Source organism: Salmo trutta, chromosome 6, assembly GCF_901001165.1.
Source record: "Salmo trutta chromosome 6, fSalTru1.1, whole genome shotgun sequence".
NCBI classification, from domain to species: Eukaryota; Metazoa; Chordata; class Actinopteri; order Salmoniformes; family Salmonidae; genus Salmo; species Salmo trutta.
Window position 1 is genome coordinate 55,232,342 of NC_042962.1, and position 15,150 is coordinate 55,247,491.

Genomic DNA, 15,150 nt, shown 5'->3' on the forward strand with positions numbered 1-15,150 from the left:
CGGTAGTGAGTGTTGCAACCGATGAAAGACTATTTTTAGGTGCTATGTGCTTCAGCGCTTCAGTCCTGTTGTGTGAGCTTGTGTGGCCTCCCTCTTTGCGGCTGAGCCGTTGTTGTTCCTAGATGTTTCTACTTCACAATAACAGCACTTACAGTTGATTGGGGCAGCTCTATCAGGGCAGAAATTTCACAAACTGACTTGTTGGAAAGGTGACAACGGCTGTGGCTGAAATGGCTGAATCCACTAATTTGAAGGGGTGTCCACATACTTTCGTGTATATGTAGTGTATATGTATATGAAAAATGTTAAGTAAAGAAATTGTCTGAAAACAGTGTTCATGCTACTAGTGTTCAGGTTAACACTTCATTTGGAGAACTGTTTTAACACAAAACACTGCAATACATGTCACAACACGTCTAAATATGTGTCATGTTATGACAGATTATGACCCATTGTGTCAGCAGTTATGACATGGTTTTATTTATTTTATTTATTTCACCTTTATTTAACCAGGTTGGCAAGTTGAGAACAAGTTCTCATTTACAATTGCGACCTGGCCAAGATAAAGCAAAGCAGTTCGACAACATACAACAACACAGAGTTACACATGGAGTAAAGCAGTAAATACAGTCAATAATATAGTAGAAAAATAAGTCTATATACAATGTGAGCAAATTAGGTGAGATAAGTGAGGTAAAGGCAAAAAAAGTCCATGGTGGCAAAGTAAATACAATATAGCAAGTAAAACACTGGAATGGTAGATTTGTAGTAAAAGAAAGTGCAAAGTAGAAATAGAGATAATGGGGTAATGAGATAATGGTTATGACCGAGTTATGAGTTGTTATGGCACTATGCTTCCAATAAAGAGTTACCCGTTCAGAAAATGCCAGTGCGTCTCTAAAACCAAAGATGGTACATACTCAAGAACAGCTAGTAGCATCTACAAGGCGATGGCATACAATGCATGTAGTTTGAGTAACACAGTGACATCGGCAACCATTTTTGTCAACAGTTTAGTCTTTGGGATGAATCGATGAATCGTCTTTCAAACTTTTCTTCTGATCAGTCAAGGTCACCTTTGGAGTCTGTGGAGCAGGGCAGCTCCCCCCTCACATCCATCATTCCTTAAGAGAAAATAAGTGAATCCAGTGCTGAATGGCTGTCAATCACTCACGCTGTTACTCCACTTCTCAAATGTCTGCTCTCTCCATGGCAACACTATTACACCCATCATTTTACCTTTTATGTGAACACGGCTCCAATCCCTCTACCTGTGAAGGCAACATAAACATGGCCTGTTCAGAGCACCTCCATAAAAGGTGATGAAAGACACACAAACTACAACCGATGGGCCCGTTTAATATTTCCCCAAACACACCGGACCCACCCTCTTCGCTCAATTATAACTCTTCAGAACATAAATGAATATGTAAAAATGGTCTGTGCAGGCTGCCGGTGTCCCTGTGGCGAATGCCGTTCCTCAGTTTTACGAGGGAGGAGAGTTTTCTGGTAGTGACTGATGTTTTACCTCAGGAGGCTTGCAGGCTTGATTGAAAGGCTCCGTGCCAGCAGCATCCCAGGGTGCTATCCGGGTTGAAATATTATTTCAAATCTTTCAAATATTTTCAGATTGTTTGCTTTAGTTTGCCCAGAGTGCCAGGTGGGCCGGGTTTGGGAGTTGTCTATTGGTTCCATTGCAACAGGCAAGCTCAATAAAGTCCAGATAAAGTATTTGAAATGATTTCCAGTAGTATTTGAAGCCAGGTCTGATCTCTAAGCCTTTACGGAGTCCCTATGGCCTTGTTTGGGAATGAACCGCACATATTAACTGCCAGGACGGGGGAAGATGCATGCTTCTGATATGGGATTCTGAAAGAGAGAGGAAGAGTTGTGAATTATTTAGCTGGCCTTGACAATGCAGCGCCCCCATTGTATTCTATCTCCCCCTGCTTAATTAACTGCAGTAGGTTTGATCTTGTGGCTGGATAATGGAAACATTCACAAGGACACTCCTCTCCTGACTGCTCTAGCAGTCTCATGGTTAGACTGTGCTGCTCCAAGGCTTTGTGCTTGTTGTTAAATATCAAATCAGATTATTAATGCTTCTAATTGGTTGACTTGGTTTCAAAATGTGTATTCCTTTGTTAATAACCACACATTTCCATTTCTATAACCTCTGATTCCACAAAATACAAAGTATGACACAAATAGATAAAAAAGATAACTTAACCTTTTACTGCAGTGGGCTGAATCAGGCTCACAGAGTGATTCTTGGTAGTCTTAAACATATCTACTTTGAAACAAAAGTATCCACCTCACACACATGGTTATGGGCTTAAAAAAGAAGACACATGTACCAAGTCAGATATAGAGATGAAATGTATTCCATCTTGAGTTTGCATCCCAATATTACACTTTATATACAAACTGTTTGACATAAAAACACCGGATTTTCATCTGTTTATTTAACAAAAACAATCTTTATGAAATTATGAAAAATATGAATAACATTCCACCCATGAAGCCAAAGAGGTTGCTTTTGGTCATTGACTGCAGGAAAGGACTACCAGAGAAACAAAACCTTCAGAAAAACATCTGCCCAAGTAATGAAGCCAACAAATGAGCCTGTGTACCAGTACAGTAGGAAGAGAGGTCTGTCACAGCTGTTGGAACAACATATTCTACATAATGAACTGTGGACAGCATGACCTTGTGTTCAGCACAGAGCACTGGTTCACTTCTGAGAAAGAGAGAAAGGTTAGGGGTTGTGTGTGTGGGTGGATAGTGGAGATGTACTCACAGGCATGGATTTGACATTTCAGTGTCAGTAAGTAACAGGATGTACTTGCTGTGCCCTGACAACAATGTCAGGAGGAGAAACATGGACAGGGACACTGCATCACTATAGCTGGGCAGTGGAGCTGTGCTGACAGGTGGAGCTGTGCTACTGTTCAGTTTGCCTCTAGTCTTGAGCCTGGCCTTCCCTACTCTTTTCCTATTCACACGGCAAGATGATGAGAGAGAGACAGAGAGAGAGCTTTGGCAATGTTAACATATGTTTCCCATGCCAATAAAGCCCTTGAACTGAACTGAACTGAACTGAACTGAACTGAATTGAATTGAGAGAGAGAGAAAGAGAGAGTAAAAGAGGTGCTTGAAATCAGCAACCAAGGCACACATAAAATAATATTTTCATTCAATTCAAGGTAACCATCAGAGACAAAGGAAAATGTAGTCCAACATTGCATAACTTGATTGGTATACTTTGGTTTGTCTTTATGAGTTCAAGCTCACACTGAGGTGCACATGATAATCACACATCAAACCTCCCTGAGGGAGCTGCACATGATAATCACACAACAAACCTCCCTGAGAGAGGTGCACGTGATAATCACACATCAAACCTCCCTGAGAGAGGTGCACATGATAATCACACATCAAACCTCCCTGAGGGAGATGCACATGATAATCACACAACAAACCTCCCTGAGAGAGGTGCACATAATAATCACACATCAAACCTCCCTGAGGGAGATGCACATGATAATCACACAACAAACCTCCCTGAGAGAGGTGCACATGATAATCACACAACAAATCTCCCTGAGAGAGGTGCACATAATAATCACACATCAAACCTCCCTGAGGGAGATGCACATGATAATCACACAACAAACCTCCCTGAGAGAGGTGCACATGATAATCACACAAACCTCCCTGAGAGAGGTGCACATGATAATCACACAAACCTCCCTGAGAGAGGTGCACATGATAATCACAGAAACCTCCCTGAGAGAGATGCACATGATAATCACACATCAAACCTCCCTGAGAGAGGTGCACATGATAATCACACAAACCTCCCTGAGAGAGGTGCACATGATAATCACACATCAAACCTCCCTGAGAGAGATGCACATGATAATCACACATCAAACCTCCCTGCGAGAGATGCACATGATAATCACACATCAAACCTCCCTGAGAGAGGTGCACATGATAACCACACATCAAACCTCCCTGAGAGAGGTGCACATGATAATCACACATCAAACCTCCCTGAGAGAGCCGGTTGTGATACAGTCTGGAATCGTACCAGGGTCTGTAGTGACACCTCTAGCACTGAAATACAGTGCCTTAGACCGCTGCGCCACTCGGGAGCCTTAATGACAGACCGTCTATATATCCATGGCAGATGGCCAGACTGCAGACCTTAATGACAAACCGTCTATTCTGATTTAAGCAACAGCCGCCACTTGCTGCCCCACACACCTCATCAACCCTGGTGTCCATCCCTGCCACGGCAGACCCAGGATTCAAACCCATAGGTCTCATCTTAAAGGCCCAGTGCAGTCAAAATGATGTTGTTCCTGTGTTTTGTATCATATTGTACATCAGCTGATGAAACTAAGACTGTAGAAGTGTGAGTTAAGGCTTGCCTGGTGACATCACCTTCACCAGGCAGTAAATTGATTAATAGACCAATAAGAGTTCCAAATCTCTCTGCCAATAACAGTTCGTTTTCAGTTTTTCCCTTCCAACTCAGACCACTCCCAGACAGTCCTAGAAAAATTCTTAGTTGAGAAATCGTTTTTTGCTAAAAAGCTACTTTTGTCCATTTTAGTGGAAAACTATTACAGTAAGGTACTTAATTGTTATCCAGAAATGATTTGAAATTGATATAAAAACGGCTGCATTGAGCCTTTAACATCCTCTTTTTCCTTTTTTAACCCTTGTAAGAGAAAGGATATGAAGCTGGGGAGTGGACACACACACACACACACACACACACACACACACACACACACACACACACACACACACACACACACACACACACACACACACACACACACACACACACACACACACACACACACACACACACACACAAAGTGTCAAATGAATGTCCTCCATCATACCTCTTTAACAGACAGACTGATAAAAGGCCTTGAAAAAAATCATGCAATTTGTAACTCTCCAATAGACAAGGCCACCCGTTACTGCAAGTCATAACGCCGTTGTCGAGGCAGTATCCATGGTAACAGTCAGTTCTTCATAACACACTTTCAAGTATGTTCCCACAAAGAATTATCCAGGGTCATACATCCAAACTTATAGGGAGTCATTTTGGGTAAAGAATGGGTTTGGTTGAATAAACCTACAGCTATTTCTTATGGTTCCTATCATGGTGCCGCCTAATTTTGGATTGCATAAACAAACACTAAAACAATGAGGTAATCTGTTGTGGCTATTCCGTTTGCTCACATCATTACATCAGACTCTGATGAGGACGACGCTGGACTCAATCACTCTGACGTCATACAAGGCATGAGCTGGCCAATCAAGTATTACGACACAGTTCAGATAAACCACTATGCATTGCATCACAATGTATATTTCACAGCATACTAAACCCTGAGGAACAGCCTTGAAGTTAAAACCTGGGCTGTGATTAACTTTAAAACAGATGATGAACATGCCATTAACGTCACTCCAAAATGTAGCCCTTTTCAAGGACCATCGATTCCTCACCATGAACAAGTGGCTCGCCGCTCCCAACTTCCTGCGGTTCTAAGGCTGAACACATCCCCCTCCCTTACAGTAGCAATAAGGCCTTAGTAATGAATGAATGCAGCCCATACAGTAAGTATTGTCTTTGATCCCATGCCTGTGATGTCATAGCTGGCTTTCAAACCCAGGCTTTCAGTGTGGGCAGTACTTTGTGGATATCTGACACTTAAGGCTCTACTTAAAAACTTCTTCAGGATCAGTGGGTCCCCCATGGGACGGTTGAGCTAACATAAGCTAATGTGATTATCATGAGGTTGTAAGTAACAAGAACATTTCCTAGGACATAGACATATCTGATATTGGCAGAAAGCTTAAATTCTTGTTACTTCTTCGGGCTAGGGGGCAGTATTCGGAAGTTTGGATGAATGAGGTGCCCAAAGTAAACTGCCTGTTACTCAGACCCAGAAGCTAGGATGTGCATATAATTGGTAGTATTGGATAGAAAACACTCTAATGATTCCAAAACTGTTAAAATAATGTAAAATAATGTGAGTATAACAGAACTGATATGGCAGGCAAAAACCCGAGGACAATCCATTCAGAATTTATTTTTTTCAGCTCACCTCTGATTACAATGGCTGTGAACGGGAATATAAAAGGAAGTCCTTCCAGATTGCAATTCCTAGTGCTTCCACTAGATGTCAACAGTCTTTAAAAAGAGTTTCAGGCTTGTTTTTTGAAAAATGAGCTAGAATTTGTAGTTTTTCTAAGTGGCTCCCATTTTGGCTGTAGTGTTTGTTGCGCGTTCCGGTGAGGGCGTGCACTTCGTTATTTATCTCCGGTAATGGTCTCCGGTATTCTCCGTCTTAAATTGTATCGTTTATTTACATATTAGGGTACTTGAGGATTGATTAGGAACGTTGTTTGATATGTTTGGAAGAAGTTTATTGGTAACTTACGAGATTCATTTGTATGCATTTTGAACGAGGGAAACTGGTGGATTACTGAGTCAAGAGCGCCAAAAAAACTGACTTTTTGGGGGATATAAAGAAGGACTTTATCGAACAAAAGGACCAGTTGTTATGTAGCTGGGACCCTTGTGATTGCAACCAGATGAAGATCTTCAAAGGTAAGTGATTTATTTTATCGCTATTTCTGACTTTCGTGATGCCTCTGCTTGGTTGGAAAATGTATGTAATGCTTTGTGTGGGGGCGCTGTCCTCAAATAATCACATGGTGTGCTTTCGCCATAAAGCCTTTTTGAAATCTGACAAAGCGGCTGGATTAACAAGAAGTTAAGCTTTTAAATGATGTATGACACTTGTATTTTCATGAATGTTTAATATTACGATTCCTGTAACTTGAATTTGGTGCTCTGCAATTTCACCGGATGTTGTCGAGGTGGGACGCTAGCGTCCCAATGATCCGTAAGAAGTTCATCTAACTGCACTGTCCAATTTACAGTAGCCATTACAGTGAAAGAATACCATGCTATTGTTTGAGGAGAGTGCACAGTTTTAAACTTGAAAAGTTATTAATAAACATATTAGGCACATTTGGGCAGTCTTGATACAACATTTTGAACAGAAATGCAATGGTTCATTGGATCAGTCTAAAAATGTGCACATACAATGTTGCCATCTAGTGGCCAAAATCTAAATTGCACCTGGGCTGGAATAATACATTATGGCCTTCAAAGTGTTTCCTTTCAAATGGTATTAAGAATATGCATATCCTTGCTTCAGGGCCTGAGCTACAGGCAGTTAGATTTGGGTATGTCATTTTAGGCGAAACCAGTGACTAGTGTTTCAAGGTAGGCCAAAAACAATGGACTTTATGTGCTTTGAAAGTGCTGCATACTGTATACTGATACAAGCAATGTTTACCATGTTTACCATGTTTACAATGTTTATCATGTTTACAATGTTTACCATGTTTGTCATGTTCATCATGTTTACCATGTTTGTCATGTTTACCATGTTTAAAATGATTATCATGTTACCAAGTTCGTCATGTTTACCAACTGCATTACTTTTCAAACATGCACTTTTTTTTGCACAAGAAGAATTGATTATTGTAATTGCCAGGATGTCCTGTACCTGGTATGGGTTGAATAGAGCGTTTACTTCCAACAAAACAACGTCTACCAGTGTGAAACGTCTAGTGTCCGACTGTGTGTTTTCATATTCAATATTCATCCTAAATCAAGTAGCATTCATGTACTGTATATAGGATTTGTGTTGGTCTTTGGGGCTACCTCTCAGAATATCTGCATTATTCTCAAGGTCCAGGCGCAGGAATGTTTCCAAACAGTATAGGAATTAGACTGGGAAGGAGTCCTTGGTTCACTGAAAGCTTTTAGACTTTAGCCTTAAAGGAGTGCAAATCATAATATGGAAGTGCCCTTGTCCTTGTAATCCTGAGAGTTTCACTCTGAAACCAGACTAGAAAAGTTATATGAAAGTATAGTTGCACTTCGCCTAGTTTCAAGGTCAGTTTGTGAGTTCAAAAGCAAAGATGCTCCTAGACAGAGAGAGGAGAGAATCCAACAATTAGACAATTCCTATGTCCAATGATTCACAAACTGTCATCATGCATGTACATCACAAAACGACTGAAACAGGTGGCTAATACAACATACAGTCACAATTTCTTTCAATTTTATTTTGCCAATGCATCATTAATGTAGAATCTTCAAAGACAATGAGCAGAGGAAGCTAGCTCTTGGAGGCCATTACTTGACCATGGTAGGCTACTGTATAAGAACATGGACTAGGCCAGTGAATAGGTCTGTTCAAAAGGCATAATATGAACAAAATCACATTTCATAAAGCAGGAGAACATTTTGTGCAACATATTCTGTCCTTGAGCAGAAACTGGTCAGGATAAAAGACATGGGTGGTGTGAGGAGGTCACTGGGCAGGATAAAAGACATGGGTTGTGTGAGGAGGTCACTGGGCAGGATTAAAGACATGGGTGGTGTGAGAGGTCACTGGGCAGGATAAAAGACATGGGTGGTGTGAAGAGGTCACTGGGCAGGATTAAAGACATGGGTGGTGTGAAGAGGTCACTGGGCAGGATAAAAGACATGGGTGGTGTGAGGAGGTCACTGGGCAGGATAAAAGACATGGGTGGTGTGAGGAGGTCACTGGGCAGGATAAAAGACATGGGTGGTGTGAGGAGGTCACTGGGCAGGATTAAAGACATGGGTGGTGTGAAGAGGTCACTGGGCAGGATAAAAGACATGGGTGGTGTGAGGAGGTCACTGGGCAGGATAAAAGACATGGGTGGTGTGAGGAGGTCACTGGGCAGGAGAAAAGACATGGGTGGTGTGAGGAGGTCACTGGGCAGGATAAAAGACAAGGGTGGTGTGAGGAGGTCACTGGGCAGGATAAAAGACAAGGGTGGTGTGAGGAGGTCACTGGGCAGGATAAAAGACATGGGTGGTGTGAGGAGGTCACTGGGCAGGATAAAAGACAAGGGTGGTGTGAGGAGGTCACTGGGCAGGATAAAAGACATGGGTGGTGTGAGGAGGTCACTGGGCAGGATAAAAGACATGGGTGGTGTGAGGAGGTCACTGGGCAGGATAAAAGACATGGGTGGTGTGAGGAGGTCACTGGGCAGGATAAAAGACATGGGTGGTGTGAGGAGGTCACTGGGCAGGATAAAAGACAAGGGTGGTGTGAGGAGGTCACTGGGCAGGATAAAAGACAAGGGTGGTGTGAGGAGGTCACTGGGCAGGATAAAAGACATGGGTGGTGTGAGGAGGTCACTGGGCAGGATAAAAGACATGGGTGGTGTGAGGAGGTCACTGGGCAGGAGAAAAGACATGGGTGGTGTGAGGAGGTCACTGGGCAGGATAAAAGACAAGGGTGGTGTGAGGAGGTCACAGGGCAGGATAAAAGACATGGGTGGTGTGAGGAGGTCACTGGGCAGGATAAAAGACATGGGTGGTGTGAGGAGGTCACTGGGCAGGATAAAAGACATGGGTGGTGTGAAAAGGTCACTGGGCAGGATAAAAGACAAGGGTGGTGTGAGGAGGTCACAGGGCAGGATAAAAGACAAGGGTGGTGTAAGGAGGTCACTGGGCAGGATAAAAGACAAGGGTGGTGTGAGGAGATCACTGGGCAGGATAAAAGACATGGGTTGGGGTGGGGTGTGGAGGAGAGGAAGAGTTTCGTGAAGGTTATTTACGCGACTCTGTCCTTGATCTATGCCTTGGAACAAAAATATTCATTTTCAAGGAAATCAACAGTGAGAGTTTCTCTTTTGTGAATAATATTGTAAACCCCACCAAAGTACAGGCTTTCATCGGCTGCTACACCATAGCCTTGAGGAAAAAGTCAGAGGAAAAACAGCCTGCCTTGATATCATTTTCCAAACAGGCCAGCGAATCAATCATCTTTTATAATCTCCTCAAAGAGAGGATGACATCAGTGTTCCCTTCAAGACGTCTGTGTTGTTCTGTCACATCTGGTTCTGTCAAGCCTAATGCTGTGAGTGACCCTGAACTTCAGGACTTTCATGATAGTTCTTCATTTGTGCTTCTGATTACAACCTTTTGTTCCCAGAGAGTGACCCAGACAGTCAGACATTCACTGACGGTGACACTGAGGCGGGGGAAGTATGTTGACAGAGTGTCATGGTGGGTTGTTGACATGCAACGCTGCTGAAGTTTGGGATCAGTTTGAGGAGGGAAAGAGTGACCCAGTGACACACACTCAAACAGATGTCACGACACACTTGTCATTACACATTATTGACATTGGTTATTTCTAAAAACTCCACTTCCAAGGAAAACTTTTCACCTGTATGTCGAATCAGACGATGAAAAAATTGACACTCCAATGACTTTTGAATTCTTTTAGAATGCTTATTTCTCCCTATCGCTACAAATGTAATTAGATGTTGAACATGCTGTGTGGGCCACCCTATACCCCAGGAGAGCAGAGAACAAGATATCTTTATTCTCTTTGAACTCAGATCTACCTTCCAAATGAGGGCCTTACATTGAGAATAAGGATGACATTGACGGTGTCTAGACAGGAACCTTGCCTGCAGACGTGGCAACAAACCCATCGCCTATGAAATGTCAAAGTACACAGCTGCACATAAAGCTTCGCCTCTGGAATCCAATTGCTATTTGAAGGAAGAAGAAGCTCCGGTCTCAGAGATAATTACCTGGTATTGAGTTCTGGTGCGCAGGTATTCTTCAGTTTGTTTAGTTATTACGTGGAAGATGCCACAGAGTCAGGGTCAAGGTGCGTCTCGGTGGTGCGGATCAGGTGCGTTTTCCATTATCGAAGCCTGAGGTCACTTATTGAGGTCTGAAAGCTTGTAAGACCTGATGCAGTCACCTAACAAACAAACAGAAATGTAGCACCGCTTGGATATTGTCACATTGCCCAGAATTTCATTTAACATGTGGCAACAAGTCTTCTAGAAGGGGACAATTCCTTGTATTGATCTCTTCTCTTACAGTGGATTTGGAATACCTTCCCACACAAGGCCACAACTATTCACACAAGGCCACAGAGAGGGAGCGAAAGACAGAGAGAAAGATAGAGAGAGAAGAGAGCGACAGCGAGAGACAGAGAGAGAGAGAAAGAGAGAAAAACAAAATAAATTCCCCCAAAAAAGGAACAAAAAAACCAGAAATACCTTATTTACATAAGTATTCAGACCCTTTGCTATGAGACTCAAAATTAATCTCAGGTACATTCTGTTTCCATTGATCATCCTGGAGATGTTTCTATAACTTGATTAGAGTCCACCTGTGGTAAATTCAATTGATTGGACATGATTTGAAAAGGCACACACCTGTCTATATAAGGTCACACAGTTGACAGTGCATGTCAGAGCAAAAACCAAGCCATGAGGTTGAAGGAATTGTCCGTAGAGCTCTGAGACAGGATTGTGTCGAGGCACAGATCTGGGGAAGGGTACCAAAACATTTCTCCAACATTGAAGGTCCCCAAGAGCACAGTGGCCTCCATCATTCTTAAATGGAAGAAGTTTGGACACACCAAGACTCTTCCTAGAGCTGTCCGCCCGCTCAAACTGAGCAATAGGGGGAGAAGGGGTGACCAAGAACCTGATAGTCACTCTGACAGAGCTCTAGAGTTCCTCTGTGGAGATGGGAGAACCTTCCAGAAGGACAACCATCTCTGCAGCAATCCACCAATCAGGCCTTTATGTTAGTGGCCAGACAGAAGCCACTCCTCAGTAAAAGGCACATGACAGCCAGCTTGTAGTTTGCAAAAAGGCACATAAAAGGATGGACCATGAGGACCATGAGAAACAAGAGTCTGATGAAACCAAGATTGAACTCTTTGGCCTGAATGCCAAGCGTCACGTCTGGAGGAAACCTGGCGCCATCCCTATGGTGAAGCATGGTGGTGGTAGCATCATCCTGTGGGTATGTTTTTCAGGGACTGGAGACTAGTCAGGATTTAGGGAAAGATGAACAGAGCCAAGTACTGAGAGATCCTTGATGAAAACCTGTTCCAGAGCGCTCAGAACCTCAGACTGGGACGAAGGTTCACCTTCCAACAGGACAACGACCAGGAGCACACAGCCAAGACAACGCAGGAGTGGCTTCGGGACAAATCTCTGAATGTCCTTGAGTGGCCAAGCCAGAGCTCAGACTTGAACCCAATCGAGAATCTCTGGAGAGACCTGAAAATGTCATCAATTTTAAGGCTGTAACATACCAACATTTAGAAAAAGTCAAGGGGTCTGAATACTTTCCGAATGCACCATAAAACCTAATTAATTAGAAAATCTAATTCAGGGTGTCTTTTGCATAATCCAGAAATTGGCTATTGTACTGTATGAAACCACTTTGGACTTTGGTGGCAACTGGCTGTCTCGCGGCAACTGGCTGTCTGGCTCCCTCTAGTCGTGCGCCTGTGAAGAACTTGGTGGGCGGTGTCGTCGAATATTTAAAAAGTCTAAACAAGTTGTCAATGAGGAGGAAGAAAATATAAAACCTCACCTTCCACGTCGCCAGGGTTGTCTTTGCCAGCTATCAAGAGAAGGACGGGATGGCTTGCTTTGACAGCTGCCAGTGCCTCGGCGAAAGGGGACAAAGAAGCATCCTTTACAGCATTTTGAAAAACGACAACCAACCGAATCAGCATTCACAGGGGCGGGCGAGGTTGGCGGTCCCTCAACAGCAGGCTTGTTCGTGTGGATCTAAGAAGAAAGTGGTTCTCCGTTCTCCCCAGACAACGTGTAAAGCAGCGTCAGCAGCGCTTTTAAAAACGCTGAAGTTTGTTAAAAATGTACTTTGTTTTCGGGAACTTCCAGTGGAGGACCAGTTACAGCTCGTGCGCAACAGCTGGGCCCAGCTGCTCGTTTTGGGCATGGCGCAGGACTTGATCGACTTCGAGACCATGGAGACGCCAGAACTCAGTATGTTACAGAACATACTAACCAGCGGACAAGGAAGACAGGAGACCGCGCACGGGCGCAGTGGCCAAGGCGTTTCTCTCACTGATGTCCAAGGAATAAAAATGTTTTTGAATAAATGTTGGGGACTGGACATCAGCACCAAAGAATATGCATATTTAAAGGGAGCCATTCTCTTCAATCCAGGTTTGTTAAAACAAATTGTTTTATGGTGTATTTACTAGTTTTATTATTATTAGCAAGCCTATTATTATCATTATTATTATTATAGTTGTTTTTGTTATTATTTTTATAATAATAATGATCATCATCATCATCATTTTTTATTATTATTATTATTATTATTATTGTTTTGATAATTATTATCATTATTATTAGTAGCCTATTATTATTATTATTTTGATAATTATTATCATTATTATTAGAAGCCTATTATTATTATTATTATTATTTTGATAATTATTATCATTATTATTAGTAGCTTATTATTATTATTATTATTATAATCATTATTATTATTATTGTTTTGATAATTATTAGCATTATTATTAGTAGCCTATTATTATAATTTTATGAATGGGCTGTTATTAACTATGCGACTATTTTTGACTCGTTTGAGTTCACCTTATTAATAGTTTCTGATTTTAACTTCCATTTTATTCTCTCCTTAGACATTGCAGAGCTCCGGTGTCAAAGCTACATTCAGGCACTGCAGGGCGAAGCGCATCAAGCCCTTAATGAATATGTGCAAGTCACTCACCGAAGAGACGCTACAAGGTTCACTAAACTATTCATTGCGCTCTCCATGCTACGGTCCATCAATGCAAACGTAGTTGCTGGACTTTTCTTCAAACCTGTCATCGGCACGGTCAGCATGAATGAACTTCTGCTCGAGATGTTTTACTGAAAATAGAGGGAATAAACTGTTTAAAGACTGAATATAGACAGAGCTGTGGACTGGAGGCTGAACAGAATAACAACAGGCAGGTGTATACTGTAGGGTTGCTATCCATATGTATTTATTTTACTATAACACACCCTATTTTTGTAAAATAAAAGTGTTTGCTGAACTTTGCATGTGGTTATTTCAGTTTATCAACCTATATCATCCTTTTTTAAATTATAACCTACAGTTATGTCTAATAACAGCCCCATAATACATTCAATCGTATTTGATTGCAATGCATTACCTGGATAATGCTGACATAGCTGCATAATACATTCAATCTTATTTGATTGCAATTGTAACGGTATAGCTTCCGTCCCTCGCCCCGAACCAGGGACCCTCTGCACACATCTACAACTGCCTCCCACCAAGCATCGTTACCCATCGCTCCACAAAAGTCGCGGCCCTTGCGGAGCAAGGGGAACAACTACTTCAAGGTCTCAGAGTGACTGACGTCACCGATTGAAACGCTATTAGCGCGCACCCCACTAACTAGCTATCCGTTTCACACCGGTTACACAATACATTACCTAGATAATGCTGACAGTGATAATGCATTACTGTGTTTCACCTCAAGAGGGCAATGCTCACCCACAAACCTAAGAGAGAATTTGAGGCAGTCTAGAGAAAGACATTTCCATTCATGCAGACATTGACAACTACTTCAATCCCAAGGCTTTCAGCACTCCCATAGGTCCTGAACTGTCTAGGTTGTAAACTGCTTTATGAGGTACTGTGAATATGTTAAAAACAGAGGTAGTGCTACCAGTGTTGCTAATAATATGCATTCATTCAACACGCCTCCAGACACCAATGACGTAGCGTCTCATGTCAGGGCAGGTCATAGGACTGGGTCGGTCCCTTAGGAGGGGCTTAGGAGGGTGAGGTGGGTCACAACACGTGTCTGGTGCCAACCAGCGTCAGGATAAGACCAGGCTGTTAGGATACCCACACCACATGCCACACACATCAATGGAACGAAGAGGCACCTGGCAGGTGGCTGTGGGGATCAGGAGTGGCATGGACCTGGGGTGAGGCGTGTGGGCTTCCAGTCATGCAGTAAGGAGAGGGGACGGCTGCCAGGCCTGAGAGTTGTTGCCGTGAAGACGCGCTGGGCGGAGGCCGTGGGAGGAGGCAACAGGCAGTGGTGGTGAGGCCTGATGATAAATGTGATCAATGTGGGCTAAGTTCATTATAGGAGGGGGGAGAGGAAGATGAGAAAGAGGGGGGAGAGGAAGATGAGAAAGAGGGGGAAGAGGAGGAGAAGGAAGAGGAAG

The 15,150-nt window shown here is 42.8% G+C and overlaps 1 protein-coding gene across 1 annotated transcript; it reads left to right on the top strand.

Moving 5' to 3' along the window:
* Positions 1-12,486: 12,486 nt before the first annotated feature.
* On the top strand, positions 12,487-14,002 carry LOC115196346 (nuclear receptor subfamily 0 group B member 1-like). Its single transcript, XM_029757103.1, has 2 exons — positions 12,487-13,113; positions 13,599-14,002. The coding sequence occupies exons 1-2, from the start codon at positions 12,561-12,563 to the stop codon at positions 13,832-13,834; spliced, it is 789 nt and encodes a 262-aa protein (XP_029612963.1). The 5' UTR covers positions 12,487-12,560; the 3' UTR covers positions 13,835-14,002.
* Positions 14,003-15,150: the final 1,148 nt, after the last annotated feature.